Genomic DNA, 17,849 nt, shown 5'->3' on the forward strand with positions numbered 1-17,849 from the left:
ACAAGAAACATGCTCACAAATTATTTTTGTCAAGGGCAGAAATAACTACAATTCAATGTGAATGAATAGTGAACTCTACCATCAATCACTAGGTTTGCTCCTCATAAAGGAAAATAATTTCAACAGAAATGTTTTTGCTTCATATGTTTGGGTTCAGAAATGTACACATTCCTACATGCAAAAATAGTTATCTTTTTGAGTATTTAAATAGTTCTAAGACTGGCATTATTATTCACAAGATTTCTTTCTTTCAAAATTCCGAAATGTCACTCTAAATATAGGACTAATCCTAGTTGAGAAATTTTCAGATTGTTTTTTTCAAAGCAGGTTTGCTAGATGAACCCAAAATTAGAAGTGGAACTTAGTTTCCACCTTAACATTCCATACACACATATAACATAACATTCCTTATTAGTCTGAAAATGTGTTAAATGCATCATGTATTATGTTACAGCCTCTGCATACTCTCGCTAATGAGGCAGCCAACAAAGCCCATGAAGAGGACATCTCCTTGGCTCTGAAGGCTCTTGCAAATGCGGGTCAGCCGGCCAGCATCAAGCGCATCCAGAAGTTCCTGCCAGTGTTCTCCTCCAGCGCTTTCCAGCTCCCAGTCAGGGTCCAGACCGATGCAGTGATGGCCCTTAGGAACATCGCCAAGGAGGATCCCAGAAGGGTAAGAAACTACAAGCTCTAACCTAACCAGAACCTGGATGGTCACCTAAATAGCCTACTTAGATGATGAATGCGGTTTGAAGGTCCTGTTTGTGCTTTTTGGTGAACACTGTTAGAAACTGAAAATTAACTGAGGAAGTCTATTTGCTGGCTCGATTACATTTTCCATCCGGCAATACATTAATTATAAGATGACTGGGACTTCCTTTCCTCTTGGATATGCATGTGGATGCTCAGGTATGAATAAGCTCCTTCAGGTACAGGGCCCTCACTTCTGCTAAATATTCTGTGTCTAAAGGTACACCAATTCACCACAACCACATTGATAAGTCTGCATTGTTCACTCATTGTGAGTGACAAGTTTATTCGTATACCGAAATTATGAGTCTTGACTACTAACACCACTCTTCTGCTGAATTTTGCTGCTGATAAGGTTCGACAGCTCAAGCTTGCTGAAATTTATCAGGGGAATAATGTCCATTAATTTTTTATTTTAGTACAGTTAGCAGCAAAGTTTGCTTACTATTCCCCATTACTAGGGACAGGGTGTTCTATATTTGCCCTGATGAATTCTGACCACTACGGTGTTGGATTTAATTTGGTACAATAAATATTAGCTATTCACTTTTGCCATCTTCATAGCAAAATGGTGGAGTGCAGCGCAGCACGTCCCCTTGCTGTGCTGCATTGTGTCACTGAGAAAGGGCAGGAATGTACCGTATTTAATGCATACAGCACATTCCCGACCTTTCCCCTAGCACTGCCTCACAATGGGATTCGTAGCGTCAATGCGGATATCCTTGCAATATAGTGCAAGATTGCCTGAGCTGCATGCAGTATAGTTTTTGTACACGAAAGGACACCGGCACAAAAACAATCCTTAGAGGCATGTTCCTCTATGTATGTGTGCTGCTTAATGCAGCACAGCTAGAATAAGGAAGTAACGAGGAGAAATATATTTCTCCTCGTTACGCCGCTGCTGGGGAGTCGTTTGTTTTTGGCACCTTCCCAGGTTTACCACGTTTGGTTAATCTGGAAATGTGCCAAAAACCATGGGAGTTGCACAGGAACGCCCAAGGAATTTCTCCCTTGCGCAGAGTAATGCAAAGCAGCGATTTTTACTGCATTGCATTACTCCAGATTTTTGAAGCTGTTCAAAGCCACGCAAAGTGGCTTTGTGTGGCATCAAAGACAGGATGTATTGTTTACGTCGCTCTTGCACCATTTTGAGTGGTGCAAAAGCGACGCAAACGGGGTCATATATATAGCCATGGGTCACTTGTAAGGAAAGCCAACTCCTTCAAAAATATAGATTACAGCAATAATCAGAAATGTAGAGTGCAAAACTGAAGACCATAAAAACGTACCTGCCCAAAAATAGAGAACTGTTTTGCCAAACCAGCTCCCGTACGGCGCGGAGCGAGCGAATGCACGAGCGAGCCCCACCGCTATTAGGGAATTTGAGGGGGGTACTCCCCCCAAGAAAATTTTAGATAACAACAGACCAAAATGGTGAATTTTACAGCACATTTTTCTTTACATATTCAATTGTATCAACTTTCAAAGCACAGTAAATAGTAGATGATGACCTTAAAGTCACTGGGGAATCATGTGATTTTGAGGCTGCTGTGTTTTGCATGCTAATTATGGATTTGCTGCATTTCACAAATGACCCATCAACTGCAGATTTCCCTTGGGACTAAATTTACTAAAAATGCAGAAACGCATTGCAGCACAGTGGAGGGTCCTTCCTAAAGTTTGACTGGTCTCCTTTTTGTTCCTTATTTCTGTATTTGGAGTATTAAACTGGTAATAATGAGGTACAATATGTGAAAAAAAGCGTTTACATGTGTTAAAAAGCAAAAATAATAAGCTTATGCTAACACAACATGTGCAGCATTATTTGCCTTTTGCTGCCACATAATTTAGTCAACCTAATGCATAGGTTGGTCCTCCCCTACGTATAATTCCATTGGCCCTGGCTCTAATATAACAGTTGTAGAGATTGGGTACAAGTAAGGGGATACCACGAGTTCCAGTTTCTTATAAAAAGAATGAAATTTCCAACTCAAGCTGAGGGGGGCAGTGTCCACTCTCTAAAATTAGTGAGGAGACTCACTCCTTCCACCAAGGTCCTCCCCGCACTTGTACTTTGATTCAGGCAATGCCAGCATGTAAGTCAACGAAGACGTCCCATGATTCCAAGATTTGTAAACTTAGTAACTGAAAGTGGTAAAAGCAATAACTGCTACTGAAAACACTAAAATAGAGAAAAGTGTGGTAGGAAGCACTATATAAAACAAGCATTGGCATATCCTTATAAGTGTTTAGCCACACAACAGTTAATGTTGTTCCACGAAGGATATTGTGCTGCGTAACTCTATACTTATAAGGTCCCAAAAGCGAGACCTATTGGCCATGCCAATGCTTGTTGTTAAGTTGTATTTTGGGGGAAGTGAGGAGGTTTGATGGGCTTCTCTCTGGCGCCCATGTTAGCCAAATATAGGAAACGTTTACCAGCCGCAAAAACCAGCTATGTCCCTACCTCTTGTTGTCAACAAGCCATGAAGCCAACTGATTGGGGCCATTTCTGTTTCCTCACAGCAAAAGACCAGGCCCTAGCAGGAGGCAGTGCCACCACCCCGCACTAAACAGACAAGTGCTCATTTGAACAGTGCAAACTCCTTTCTTAGAAAGGAGCTTTCCTGTGAAATAAATCCAGACTGAAATCTGGACAATTAAAAAAAATATAACTTGTCAGCTTGAATTATATTTTTCAGCACAAGCTCCAAATTGGGGCTTGTGGTGAAAAAATATATTTTAAGCAGGCTTACTGACCCCAACCTTCGCTCCAGTTACTTACAACAGCATCACACTCACCACCTCACCCCTGGTTCATGAACATGGAAGTGTGGTCTTATTTTGTTTCTATCACTACTGATAAAATGTGCACATTGCAGTCTTGTATAACTCCACTGTTAACCCCTTTCATGCTCATGACGGAACGGTTCCGTCATGAGCTACGGTTGAGCTGTGCTCATGACGGAACCGTTCCGTCATGACCACGCCCGTTTCTATTAGGGCCCAGCACCGGAGGGGGAAACGCGGTCGCACTGAAAAGGTTAATTTATCATTTGCACATTTCTATTTGGTGATGTAACTGAGGGGTGTCCATATTTTCAATTACAAGGTTGTCGCTAATGGGTGATGGTGAAGGTTGTTATGCAGAAAGAATGGTTTATGCCTTCAAATGTCTTGTGATTGCTCTTTCAGAACCTGGTGAAAGCTCTGTGATAAATGCCAGCATGAAACACGTATTGCCTGCTGTTTTCCTCTAAGGATGAGTTGCGAAAATTAATTTTGTCAATACTTCAATTACCAACTTTTTAGGCAGCACTGAGTGGAGGGCTACAAGTCTTCATACCTAAAATGTCACTCATTCTGGGTTTGATGGGCAACGATCAAAGACATCACATCAGGTACTTGAGCACCAAACACATCAATTTAGGATTTCAGTGAACAGTCAGCTTAAACTTAAAAATATACATTCATATACAATGCACGTATAGATGCAAGGATGGTTGGATGGGCAACTAGATAGATGGATTGGTGTGGCGGAATACATACACAATAGGCGCAGAGAAGCTAGCCTAATTTTTAGACCCCCTGCAGAGGAAGTAGTATTTTAGGTAGATAAAGGAATGGTCCCACTGTCTTTTCCAGGTCTTGAAAAAATAGCTTCTATTGAGTGCTAAAAGACATAGGCGCACCAGCACACACAGCTTAGCATGCATACCTTGATAAATGGGCACACAGGCATTTGTGCATGCAGATCAGCAAGCAGACAGAACCCGTGCACACACCTACAGACAAAGACATACACTGACAGAAAAGCACACATACAGAGACACATTGCAACATACAATGTGCATCTAATCACAAACACTATATTAAAGCATACATGGATTGACAGTTGAACAAACGGAGAGGGGGTTGATTGTGATAACACATCTGCAGGCACCTTATGCGCACATGCTGATGAACATGCCTAGAGATACCTCTGCACACAGACCAACAAACACAGTCAGACAGGCACCTGGTCACACAAGCATACATGTACATACGTATACCAGTGAAAAAGACCAATCAACAGAAAAGTACCTATGTGCAGAGGCAAACATACAGGGGCTCAACCTGCCCAAAAGCCAACATATAATCAAGAAGACCTCCATTCATGACGTATGGGTACTTATTCCCACAAACAGTACATGTACCTACACGCATAATCAGACAAACATCATGCACCCATGCACGGAGGCCAAGTCAACAAGTATAGAGGGATTTTTGCACACATGCTCACAGGCATAACTGTACCTATGCACACAGAGAGAACAAAATATAGTGGCAACACAACATCCTTAGATAGAACACACAAAGATACACTTTCACTCACATAAAGCACTAACAAGGGCCTACATACAGGCACCCATGGATGGTGTGATGGAACACAAAGAGCGATACCATGGATGAAAACATGAATTGACAGCTCAATGGATGCATGCAACATTGGTGCAGGGCTGACGGAAAATGGAATTCAAGGTGGAGAAAAGAATAGATTTTCAACACCCATTCCCTCTTTGTAGTCACTGGTGAATGTACTTCTACACGGAAATGGAATGCTTCGGTCTCCATGCCTTTCCATACCTCACACACACTGAAATTCTCACCTGCTGTAAGCAACAAACCTCGCCGTGCCCATTCGATCCCTGGTGTACCTGGTGTAAGCGTGTTCAAGTAGCACTGGTAATCAGTGTCTGTATCTCTTTAATAGTAACCAACAGAGATTCCAGATCACTCCATGATGTACCCAGAGAGGACTCACCAGTGTGTGTCTCGGCTCGGGAAGTCAGGGCGGCCAGGCCCGCAGGCACCGCGGCCCGCCACCCGAGCTGAGACCAGGAGCGCAACTCAACCAGCCCTGAACAACTCAACTTAACTACTCAAGCCAGGCAGGCTGCAGGCAACCATCACCACCTTGCTCTGGCAGCCAGCTCGGCCTCCGCCGGGTCGTGACTCGTCTGCCTGGCCCCTGCTCACAGTCACCAACAGGCTCAGCAGGCCTCAGCCTGGCTGCCCTGCTCACAATAAATTCACACTCAGGCCAGGCGCAAGTGTGCTGCGCCTGGCCTGCGCAGAACCGGGCCGAGGAATAAACAAAAGGTATAGGCCAAGGCCCCCCATGGCCCGAGGGGGGAGCCTGTACCTTTTGTTTAATCCCGGCACAGAATCTTGCAATTTGCAAAAATGCAACCAACTGGACGCCGGAGTCCAGACACAGACAGACAGGCACTAGAGTGACTGTGAGTGTGACTCTCTCTGACTCAGTGAGTGACTCACGGGCGGGTGGTTGGCAGCAGGCAGGGGCCATGGAGTTGGACAGGCAATCAGCAGGGGCTAGAAAAAATTCATTTATGGATTGCTTGAGGGGCCTAGAAAATAATTAAATGAAGGGGTGCCTCTCTCACCAGGTGTCGTCATCTCAGTCTCTGCTCTGGCATACTTCTGGAATGCTCTTCGACCTGGCCTCAGTCACCAGTCACACGAGAGCCCCAATGCGCATGATCACCACCAGCCACCTGAAGAGACCACGCAGACCTGCCGCGTGACCTACCCACCCTATTAAATGGTGCACAGTGTGCTTGCATGCCATTATTTATGTAGGATGCAGAGGGAATCCAGAGTCGTGCTTTTTGTTTCCCCCTGCACAGAGCGAGGAGAGATGCATGCAGAGAGTGAGTTGGTACTCGTAAACTTACTTCTCTGATTTTTATTACTGACTAACGCTGCCGGACCAAAAATCGGCCCCAGAAAAAAAACCGGACCCCTGCCAAAAAAACGGCCCCCACCCCATCCAGCCAACCGGGGGATTGCCAGTCTGGCCCTGGATACAGCCTAGGACTAGGTACCTTTTGCCTTCTCCCAGCCCAAACATGTTTACTGGCAGTAGTATTGAATGCATTTCAGTATTTTATAAAGTATATACTGAAAGTGTTTATTTTTTAAACCCACATTGTTGAGTATTCTATTTAGCTATAATTTCCCATAGAACGCTCTACACCACTGGCTGTTAAAATCATATTTTATTTTTAAAGCCATAGTGCCAAATCTAAGCGGCTTTTCCCCTACCTACCTCACTGTTATTAAGTGTATTTTTTAATTTAGGAGACATGGCCTGATTGGAAATTAAAACAAACCCAAACAAAAATGTTTACACCAGCCTCAGATGCCTGGATGTCTCGTCCAGTGCAGGGCGTAAAGGGCATGCTTGGGTCAGGGCAGCCAATCTTGCTGAGAAAGCAACCTCATAGCAAACAGCCTATTGGCAAAGAGAAGAGTAGCAAGATGGCTAGCCCACCCCTATTGGTGGACTCGAATCGCCTGTATTTGTACCTCCTGATCACTCAAGCATGAGCAGGCCCCATTCATTGGTTGTCAGGACAGGTGCCAGGAAGGCTTCCTTTCAAGTCCAGAGGAGTCACAGTGTATTGATAGCATCATGAAGGGTGTGTCCTCAGTCTCCTTTGCTCTATGCATCTGGTTTGTACTGGCCGTTTTAGTCTGTGTTGGAAAGTAAACGGCTCTGGTCAGAGGTTCCAGACCATTTGGGAGAAGAGTGCTTAAACTGTGAGCTGCTAAAGCATTGTTTGAGGAAGAACGTTTTTGGGTTAGTCTTAGTGGTCCAATGAGATTTCAGGGCCGCTGCCCACAGAGGGTCATTCCTTTGTACCAATTCACGTAGATCACAAATGATGAACTAGAGCGTAATCCCACCTAGCAGCTGGAGAGTAAACCAAGCCGTCATCTACGGTAAATTCCATATTTGTTGCTAAATATTTAGAAGGCAAATTCTATGGCTGTTCAATTACATATATTTAATTTCGAAACTCCTTCTGAGGAACTTATAACAATAAGAAATGTTGTTTATTTAACAACGTCACAAAGACAAGCTATTCTATTGTTTTCTTTTACTTTTTTTGTTCTTTCGGCTAAAACTGTCTTTTTGTTTGACCAGGAAAGGACTTAGAGTTGTGTACCCTTGTTGGGGTTTGCTATGTAACATAAGTCACGCCTTAACCAGCACAATGTCTGTAGGAATCTCTGGACCCCGAAGGCTGATGATCAAGAAGAAACTATTCAAAGTATAAAATATGTCTCCATTGTCAAGATGTTTTGACTGCGTACTTGCTAGTAGATGTTCCTCTCTAATAGAAGTAACTATGTGGCAAGCTTTCGCTAAAACCTCTACTGAGCGTTAGTAAATCCATGAAGCATGTTATAGCAGCAGCCCTAGGCTAAACCACTGTGTGAAACCAAAATACAAGAGAAGGCAAAACAATTGCCTTTATGTTGGGGAACAGGACTCTCTCCTCTTGCAAAATACCACCTTGCTTTAAGCACTGAAAATCTTTACATGTTCCCGTCATGACATATTTGTGTGTCCACATTCTTTGACTGGCAAAGATTTTCTGTTAGGTGTGACTTACTACTAACTAGCTCCTGAATATATAATGTGACGTCTACGCATGGGTATATTTTTAAATCAAACCCATTATGTCTGAATTTTTGTGTTACTAATCATCCATTTTGTTCATCAAAAGGCAACCAAGGCACTAAAGACAGCTACACCTTTAGAATCAAAGTCCCTCTCTAGATCATACAATTCTTTCTGTCTACAGGTCCAAGACATTCTGCTCCAAATCTTCATGGACCGCAGGGTTCGTTCTGAAGTCCGCATGGCCGCCTGCGTGGTCCTGTTTGAAACTAAGCCTAGCCTTGCCTTGGTATCAACCATTGCTAGCGTTGCACTGAAGGAGAGCAAACTCAACCTGCAGCTCGCGAGTTTCACCTACTCACACATGAAGTCATTGTCCAAAAGCCGATCCCCAGAACTCCACCAACTGTGAGTTTGGCCTGAGCCCAGCCTCTAAATTGGCTACTTATTCTACACAATGTTGCTGAGGCTGGCAAATCTGTTCCTGTAGTGACTATGTTGATGCTCATTCTTTTAGGGCTGCTGCCTGCAATGTTGCTATTAAGATGCTCAACCCAGCGCTTGATCGCCTGAGCTATCGTTACAGCAAAGCTTTCTACGCCGACACTTTCAAATGTAAGTAAAAAAAAAGTTGTGTTTTTTAAAAGGATTATTTATTTGCTTATGCATTCAGAATCCGTTTTGTTCATTGTGTTGTTACTAGAATAACGTCAATGTTACATTTGTTAATGTTGTTATGATATGTAAATGTACCTGATGGGGAATGAGCGGTTAGACACACTGGCACATTGATAGAATTAGGGACAGTGTTAAGTAAGTGAAGCCTTTGGTGAGTTACAACAGCTTCCTACCTACTTCACTCTTTCACTAAAGTGGCAAACCATATTGGCAGCGTTTAGCATCTCTAATTACATGCAAGTGGAAAGATATATATGCACCATGGTTTGGAGGTGAACTTACTACTTTAGGGAAAATATGCCATCAGGCGGTCTAACTGGTGTGTTACTTGGTATTCCATAGCATTTTTTGTCTGGAAATCTGCCTTACCCTCTAAAAGCATTGATTAAAGCAAAAGGATATTTTATGTCCATAAATATTTCTTCTTCCGTGAACAAACCTTGTGCCGAATTATCATTCACCATCTATACTGCGAGAAAAGTTCACTGCCTCGCCAGAAAAGACAGAGCCTATCAATGTCCTTTTTCATCCAGAAAATTACAGAATTCCAACTTTTTGCTTCATATTCCCCTTTATCTAAGGATTTCATTTCGAAGATTCTGAAAAGCGTAAATCTTCTTCTTTAATCTGTAAGTGCTACTTATAAATCTGAAACTTCTCTTTCAGCCAGACCAGTCAAAGCCCATTTTGAGATCCTTCCACAATTCTTCAAAAGCAGGTCAATTGTTCTTTAGCTTCAGGCATTATTCTTAATAACCTGAGGATGGCTACAGTAGTAGCTATTTTTAAATAAGCCACTCAGTCAGTCAGTCAGTCAATCTTTATTCGGGTACCACAGTACCCATAAAAGCACAATATAAAATACATTACAGACATATTAAAATTTTAACCGGTCAAATAGTCTAAATACATTCATTATACAGATCCTAAGTGATTTAGTGCAAAATGTAGGATCATCACAGTACAAAACTTTTTACATTACTCTCAGTCTTCTTGGATCCAGAAGGTTTGGGAAACTTCATCCTTTAGCCAGTATCCCATGGCTGGATGAAGAAATCTTATACAAAACAGCTTTAGGTTTTTGGAAGAAGATTGCATTATAGATCACTTCCACTTCAGTTTTTGACCCACCAATGCGCCAAAGCAGGATGTTTGGGATGCCCTAGCTTGATGCTGCTGTTCAATGATGCGTCTCTTCTCATATTGGTGTACTTCTCAGTGCTTTCTAGCAGTGTTATTCACTTGCCTCTTTAAGGGCATTTGAGACACATGATTGACGCCTCAGATTTAGCCAGTTCCATGATCCGAGGAGCCCGCTGTAAAACATAGTAACTAAAGTGCCCAATGCCAATAAATCCATCTTTTTAATCACATTTGACAGCACATCAATAAGTAATGAAGCAATTCTAAAGGAATCTATCAGGCTGAAGTGGTGGCCAATGAGTTACAGTATCATTTAAAGGTAATACAGGAATATTTAAGAATCAAAAAAGCTTAGGAAGCTGTTCACAATAAACAAATGAATCCACCCACCATGTTGATGATAAACCTGCGAACCTTAGCATTCTAGCAGATGCCAACATTCTCTGGAAAAGTCACTGGATCATTTTTGCTGCTTAGCAGCCGCTCAGCTGTATTCATAACTTTAATAAAACTAACAGTTACTATTTGGAAATCATGCTTCATAGAGAAACTTTGCTTGTTAACATGTTCTAATACTGAATTGAATAAAGATCAGTCAAAACCAATATCTGCATTAGTTTAGAAGAGGGGAACAAATGCAGAGTATATGCAATTATGATTCCTTGTACGATAAGCACAGTCTTGCATAAATCTTGGGATGCGCTCAACCCAAAGAATAGTTGCAACAGCCTTAGTTTAAAATGCGTAATAAGGTTCAGCCAGATAGGTCTGGGATTGTAAACACTTGCATGTATTGATTGTCATCCAAGCATTGTCAGTGGCATAACATTGGCCCGCTGGGTCAGTCGGTGTGGAGGGGGCCTAGCTCCAGGGGGCACCCTCAGAGCAGTACACTGGGTCTGGGACCAAAGCGACAGGTGGTGGGCTGGGGGTATCAGAGGGGGTCTCATGTACTTTGCAGGGGATCTCCCTCAAGTTTCATTACACCGCTGAGTATGGCTTCTTTTTCTTATTTTCTCCTTATCCTTGAGAAAGGTATTCTGATTCACTTGTTTATTCAACATTGTTTTAAAGATGGTATATGAGAGATTTCCCCTAGAGGGTCTGCCTGCAAGTCTCAGAGCACAACAAATCATGGGCGCTCATAGGTATCAGTTAAAACACATATAAAGGATATAAGTGGTAAAATACCACACATCATTTAATGCTATATTCTTGTAAATCTCAATCTTTCACAAGTTCATTCAAAAGGAGAAAATAGCTAAAGACATTTTAATCATATCACTGTGAATAAAAGCAAGTGCACACTGTCCCCGTGAGCTTAAGAACCACACAAATATACATCCAACAAATACAAGTGTTTCTTTTAACAAACACGCATTTTTTTTAAATGATTATAGTCCATAAGCCCGCTCAAGGCTATTTGTTGTTTATGTTTGTTTGTTGATTAATTGTGTCAATGGCCAGAAAGGTAGCCTTGTCTGATCAGGACAAGAACAATGGGGGGGCGTCTTTTGGCTGAGGAATCTTTTGCCACCTTTATTGGAGGAAGGAATGGAAAGAAGCATGACACCACCACTGCCGTTAGGAAAGTATAAAAGGCTTCACTGTGAATGATAAATAACAATGCCTTACCCAGGGGCAGGAATTGAACCACTGGAAACACATCTCATTGGTCGAAGCCTGCTTTTAGCGGTGCTGTGTCTCTAGATGCAGCTGGCGGCAGGCTGAATGGCAAACAAAGCATAAAGCACTTCAAGTGCCACTGTTTAGTTTTGCAATTACTCCAAGGTCTCATGGGTTTATGGAGTGCTTGTTTATCTTAGTGTGTGCAAATCTCAGAGGGCTGAGGTCATTGCTAACTCCAATATGCTCATGCATCTCCTTCCAGATGTGAATTTCTACATTTCACCGCTACTGCGTGCCTCAAGGAGGATAAGCATTTAATCAGTAATGTGTTCAGGATCAGAAGGGAATCTTTGTATTGAGATACATTTAGAAAAGACCCACATTTACCTGGGAAGGCTATAGAGCCAACATATAGCACTCGGATGAGCTTTGTCACACACATCAATTACAAATCATGGGTTAACAGAGATTTTTTGAGTTGCCATTCCATCTTAAAGCAGAGGTGTTGCTGTCCTGCTGCAACGACTGGGTGTCCTGGCTTTTCAATTACCTGTTATCATGGTCTTCTGATTGCACAATATATCCACAGCCTTAATGAATTATGGAGTCTAGACACCACTTTTTTCATTTATATGCACAGTGTAATTGAACAAATGCAAACATGCATATGGTCAGTACCCAGTGTCTTAAACATATCTGAAGCACACCTAATACAATCAAACCCCAACATTAAGAATGCAAATATTTGGCAGTGGGTACAAAATAAAAGCAGATGAGCATTGAGACAAATTTGTTGAAAAACTGCATAACAATCCAGGTGCATATCACAGGTGTTTGCTTACTTGTTTACACTGCACAATCACAAGTTAGAGGCAGCACCCAATTTTAAGGGGCAATCATGAAAGGCCCTTAGTGATTTTTTTTTTACTTTTCTGATTTAAATCTATATTAGCGGTCATTACTAGAGTCATAAAATTAGACTGTTTCTCACAATAATCCCTATCAGCTATGTGCACTCAAAACGGCTTGGATCTCTTTTGCACAGCGCTGGCTACAAAACAAGGCTGGCAAGAGGGTTCAGTGAGTTAAACCCATGACCTTTTGAAAAGGGATCATCTGCAGGTGATAAGATTGAATACTAGTAAAGCCTGCTGAGCTTTCTAACCTTGTGAGGTCGGTATATTTACTACCATTATGATGGGTAATACTCAAAATATTTGCAGTGCTTATAAGCAGCAGCAGCCTGGCATGAAGCGCTACATGAAATGCAAGCCATGATTATTAAACTGAATTCTAGTGTTAGAAGCAACCTTTCTATGCTTGGCTGCTGAGATCTTACACAAGACCGAATAAGGGGCTTTTGACTTTTTAGTGATGCATGCATCTAGTATTGAATTAGCCCACAATTTTCTACAGGCTCATCCAAATTGATGAGCTTGGAGTATTCATCTATCTAAGGCTTAACCTTGTAAGGGCTGTTGTTACACCTCAGAAAATGGTGTTGCTTTTAGATTTGTACTTGAAATATTTGACTGTGGAAGATGCAGAACCATGATCAATCTTCTAAGACTATTTGAAAGTTAGATGAAGGATGTATGGTGGCTCAAAGTACTACCATTACCCTATATGAGTAGCACTAAGAAGGATAAATATTATTCAACTATATGACTTTGTTTTGGAGCAGCACTGTTAAGACAGTGCGCCAAGATTGCTTCGGATTTCTTTTCTCATGTTTCTCATAAGACTAGATGCTGCATTTTATAATTCATTGTATTGCAAGTGTGGGTCTTGCCACATCGAAGAACATGACCATGGGGTCAATCTCACCAACTTCCCAATTCCAACAGATCATGGTAGAACGGGGAATCGTTCTATGGGCGGAGCAATATCAATGCTAAAGGAGCATGACCTAGAGAGGATGCACAGAGAAAGAGGTTCTATAGCAGGAGTCCAATTTGGAAAGATGAGACGATTTACATGTTTCTGAACTTGGAAGATTGAGACCTTATTTTACATCCCCAGGGGGGCAGCGTTGAGGAGGGGGCTGTTTGAGGTGTGACAACTCACCAAATAAATACATTATTGGCTTGGTAGGTGATTCTGAGGGCCAAATCGGTCAGGTCTGCTAAATCTGAGTCGAATTTTCTTGTCACACTGATATCAGTAACATGTTTTAACTTGCTATTCTAATCAGGAACCTAAATATAGTTAAGTCCAGATTTACAAAGATTTTGCATTGAGGTAGTATCACTTTTTGACGCAGCCCAGGTACAAAATTCTATTTGGTATTTAAAAAGCTGCACAAATGTTGATTTGCATGGCTTTGTAAGAAAAAATAACACAGTTCATTGTGCCGCCTTGTATTACTTTGCATCAGGTAGGCCTTCTATGGGTAGTACATGGTCGTTCCAAACAGTCACATATTGAATTTGACGCAAACTTATATTTATATAGGGTCAGATTTACAAAGATATTGAGTCTAAGTACAGCCCCTAATGTTCATTTGAGCTTCTTCTTCTTGCAAATGCACACCATTTCAATTACTCAATAGCACATTCAGGCCCTGGGTATAGACTTGTAACCACAACCGTATTTTAGTAGACCCACAAGCAGTAAGACTATAGGCGTTTGTAGCACTGAGAATGTCATTCCATACAAACTAGTTACAGCTTTATCAACTCATCTTCTACACTAAACAAGTTGTTTTCATAGAGTAGCCATGGAAAAAAACACGTCCATGAGCAAGTCCCAAGAAGATCTTTTGTGGGGCATTATTTATTATTTTATTAGATATTCTTTCAACCTGCATAATTATCTTTGAATTTGACTTTTAAAGTGTTGCTATGATTTTAAATCTGTTACTAAAGATGTTCGAAAAATATTTTACAGTTTTATCTATGTATGTATGTAGTATTTGTCTATTGATACCCTAGCCAAAAGGCTGCGAAGTGTTATGCTGAGTTTAGTTTTTTAATTTGTAGGAAATAATATGTTGAATGTTACAGAGGCTGCTTTGCATGTACTTGACATAACCTTGAAAGTCAATATTCTCTGTAAGCATCAGAGGTTTCGTTTTATCGAAATGTTGTATGTTTTCCTGCAGATCCTCTAATGGCAGGAATTGGTGCTAATGCCTTCATGATCAACAGTGCAAGTACAATGTTGCCCGTACTTCTGCTTGGGAAATTGAGAGGATACTTTTCTGGTGCCGAGGCCGATCTTCTTGAGGTATGGTACAAACCAAAGATCACTCACAAGAATTACAAAAATAAGGGGCTGTAGCACTATGTAACCCTGCTTTGCTTACCTCCACTGTGTTTGATCTTCAACTTCCCAAATCTATCCTACAGAACTATGCTAAACTAGTATTACCGTCACTATCATTCTATCCTCAATCTTAACATGTAATAGCCATATCAAATCTTACTTCATGAAATTCTGATCTAGCTAAACCTACTTCAGTGGATCCCATCCTACCAGGTCCTACCTTGACCTAAAATTCTCTACTTCATTCTATCTTTCAAACTATACTCTATTCTCGACTCTACCCATTCCGAAAAAATATTACACTAAACTGCATGATCATCCCTTATTGGCTGATACCTTCCCCAGTCTTAAGCTATCTGATTTATCTTCAGCCAACTCATCTGACCTAAACTCTACCTAAAGCTATCCCCGATGCAATCAAAATAGATTACACTCAACTTAGCTCTGGCCTTCCAAAACCTCTCCTCCTAAATCCAACCCTATCCAATTAAACTTTACCAAATCCCACTTACTTGGTGCTATTTTATCGCATTTAAACAGACCTGGTTGTATTATATCTGACACACCTCTATGCTGACCTTTTACATAGAATACCATCCTACAGGGCAATATACAAGTCAGTCATAAATGAGCCTACCATACCAGATATACTTTACCCATTTGTACTTACCAAATCTCACTGACCATGAACTAACATGTATTCTTCTTGTTCTTTTCCATCCAATCCCACCCTACACTGCACAATCCTACTCAATCTTACAATGTTTTATTCTACCTGATGTAACCTTTTTAGAGTATGCCCTATCAGAATCCACTAAGCCCAATCCTGCCATGCCCAGTCCTAGGCTGCCAATTGTTTGGTTTAAGATTCACCACTATAGAGCCTTCTCTTTATAGTTCCACTCTATGCTACTCTGTACAATCATTCATCACCACATTTTCCTCCACAATCCTCCCCTTATTTATTCCACACAAAGCCAATCTACCATACCTGATTACACCTATCCCTACCATTGTCAACCAAATGTACCCAACTTGATCAGACCACATCAGATCCACACCTAGCCCTACCGTTATCAGCCCACATTAACCCAATCAAGTCTGACCATAACATCTGGGGGGCCATCTACATGATGCCAGCCTTTCAAGATCCCAATGCACCCAATAATCATATATTGATTGTCACTGTAACTAATCAAACTCAATCCAATTGTACACTACTTAAACCCACACAACCAGATCATCTAATACACGATTCAGCCCTATTCAGATATAATGTACACAACCATTCACCAACCCAAACCTTACCTTATTTAGTTCAACTCTTTCTAAGCCTTTCCTATCCAATTCTACCTTCATCAAGTCTTACACTACAAGATCTCAGACTACCAGATCTTAATCTTAACAGATCCCTCCAGGGTTATCCTTCCCTCCTACCCATGTCTTATGTGAGATATTTCTCACAACCCAGTCCGATGCAAATATTGTTAGATAAGTTTCAGTCCCATCATTGAAGCCTCTTCTGTGTGTGCTAGTCTTTCAATAGGCAGAAATATTAATCAAAACATGAGACATTTATAATAGCATGCCTTGCACTTTCCAACATTTTATATTTTTAAAACTGTTACATAAAATATAGCCTTGGTAAATATATTGATGATAAAGCCTGCTTACGTAACATATCTGTATCTCAGTATGAATAATTTAACAGAAACTGTATAAACATTTTTGCATATATTTTCATATGTTTTCATAGATTGTTGTCAGAGCAGAAGGTCTGGAGGAAACGCTGAGAAAGCAAAACATCCCATTTGCTGAATATCCCATGCACAAAAAGATAGGACAGATTGCAAAAACGGTAAGTCATATATTCGAAGGTTTCACTGAATATATGTTGCACCATATACATTGTTATAGGTTCAGCTTAATTGAAAAGAGTGTGTATGAGTAGTCCAGGAATTCTTGAGCCAATAAACTGCGCTGCCTGTAGACAGACACCTGCTCTCAGATAGTCTATGCTTAGGCATATGCATATGGGATAATCAACCTTTCATGTAAATAGTCTTTGGTTATATGCATTAGGTAGAATTAAGTTTTGTCTTCAACAAGACAACTTTACTTTAACAATCAGGTAAACACATTAGCATGGGTCTAGAAAGATAATCTACAATGCCATGTGCAGGCTGTGTATCCTTTTGCAATCAAGGCCATCTGGGCTTGTTCTAAAATAAGGAAGAGAATGTCGGATCATTGTTGATTACCAGTGTAGCCGGTATTTTTGATCATTGAGTACAATGTTTCGCACAGTAATGTGGGTACCTTTAATTGAAATCGCCCACTTACAAGTACTTGGCTCTTTTCTACGTCTAATCGTCTTGCAATTTCAGGCTTGGCTGTCGTTCCTACTGGTCCAGTATTTGGGTGCAATAATACACCCAAGACACTGCAGATCCCCTTGAGCCAGCAAAATAGCTAAAAAAGTGGCCCACGTTTGCAAATCAGGCCTGTTTTGAGCTTGTAAAGAAACAGTGTATAAGTATTTTCTTATAAGGTTGGGAAACTGCAGGCATTTGTGTTTGCTTCAGGCAAGCTATGTGGTCATCTCAGGGGAATCAATAGTAAACACCAGCCCACATGGTGATAAAACAGGCCAAAAAAACTGCTAGAAAAATAGCCCACAGACTGATTGTGAGACCGGCACATCAGGCACTGCCTGATTGTCCTATAGGCCGGTCCAACCCTGTAGATCCCGTAGGGGGCTTTTTTCTCCTCTATAAAACTATCATTCTTTCTGAGCTTTTCAATTGGAATGGGGGATACCTCTTCAATATCACACCTTTTCCCACATGCTGAGCTCCAAAATTCAGTATGTCGCAGTATACCTGCACAAATCTTGCCAGGTTGGTTT

The 17,849-nt window shown here is 41.3% G+C and overlaps 1 protein-coding gene across 1 annotated transcript in view; it reads left to right on the forward strand.

Moving 5' to 3' along the window:
• Positions 1–17,849, forward strand: part of LOC144756211 (vitellogenin-A2-like) — a 79,936-nt gene that overhangs the window by 12,616 nt on the left and 49,471 nt on the right. The window contains exons 9-13 of the mRNA XM_078645827.1: positions 455–673; positions 8,409–8,632; positions 8,742–8,839; positions 14,778–14,902; positions 16,698–16,799. Of these exons, the coding sequence (XP_078501953.1) occupies positions 455–673; positions 8,409–8,632; positions 8,742–8,839; positions 14,778–14,902; positions 16,698–16,799 (768 nt within the window). The remainder of the gene's footprint in view (positions 1–454; positions 674–8,408; positions 8,633–8,741; positions 8,840–14,777; positions 14,903–16,697; positions 16,800–17,849) is intronic.

This window comes from Lissotriton helveticus, chromosome 1_1 (assembly GCF_964261635.1).
Source record: "Lissotriton helveticus chromosome 1_1, aLisHel1.1, whole genome shotgun sequence".
Lineage (NCBI taxonomy): Eukaryota > Metazoa > Chordata > Amphibia > Caudata > Salamandridae > Lissotriton > Lissotriton helveticus.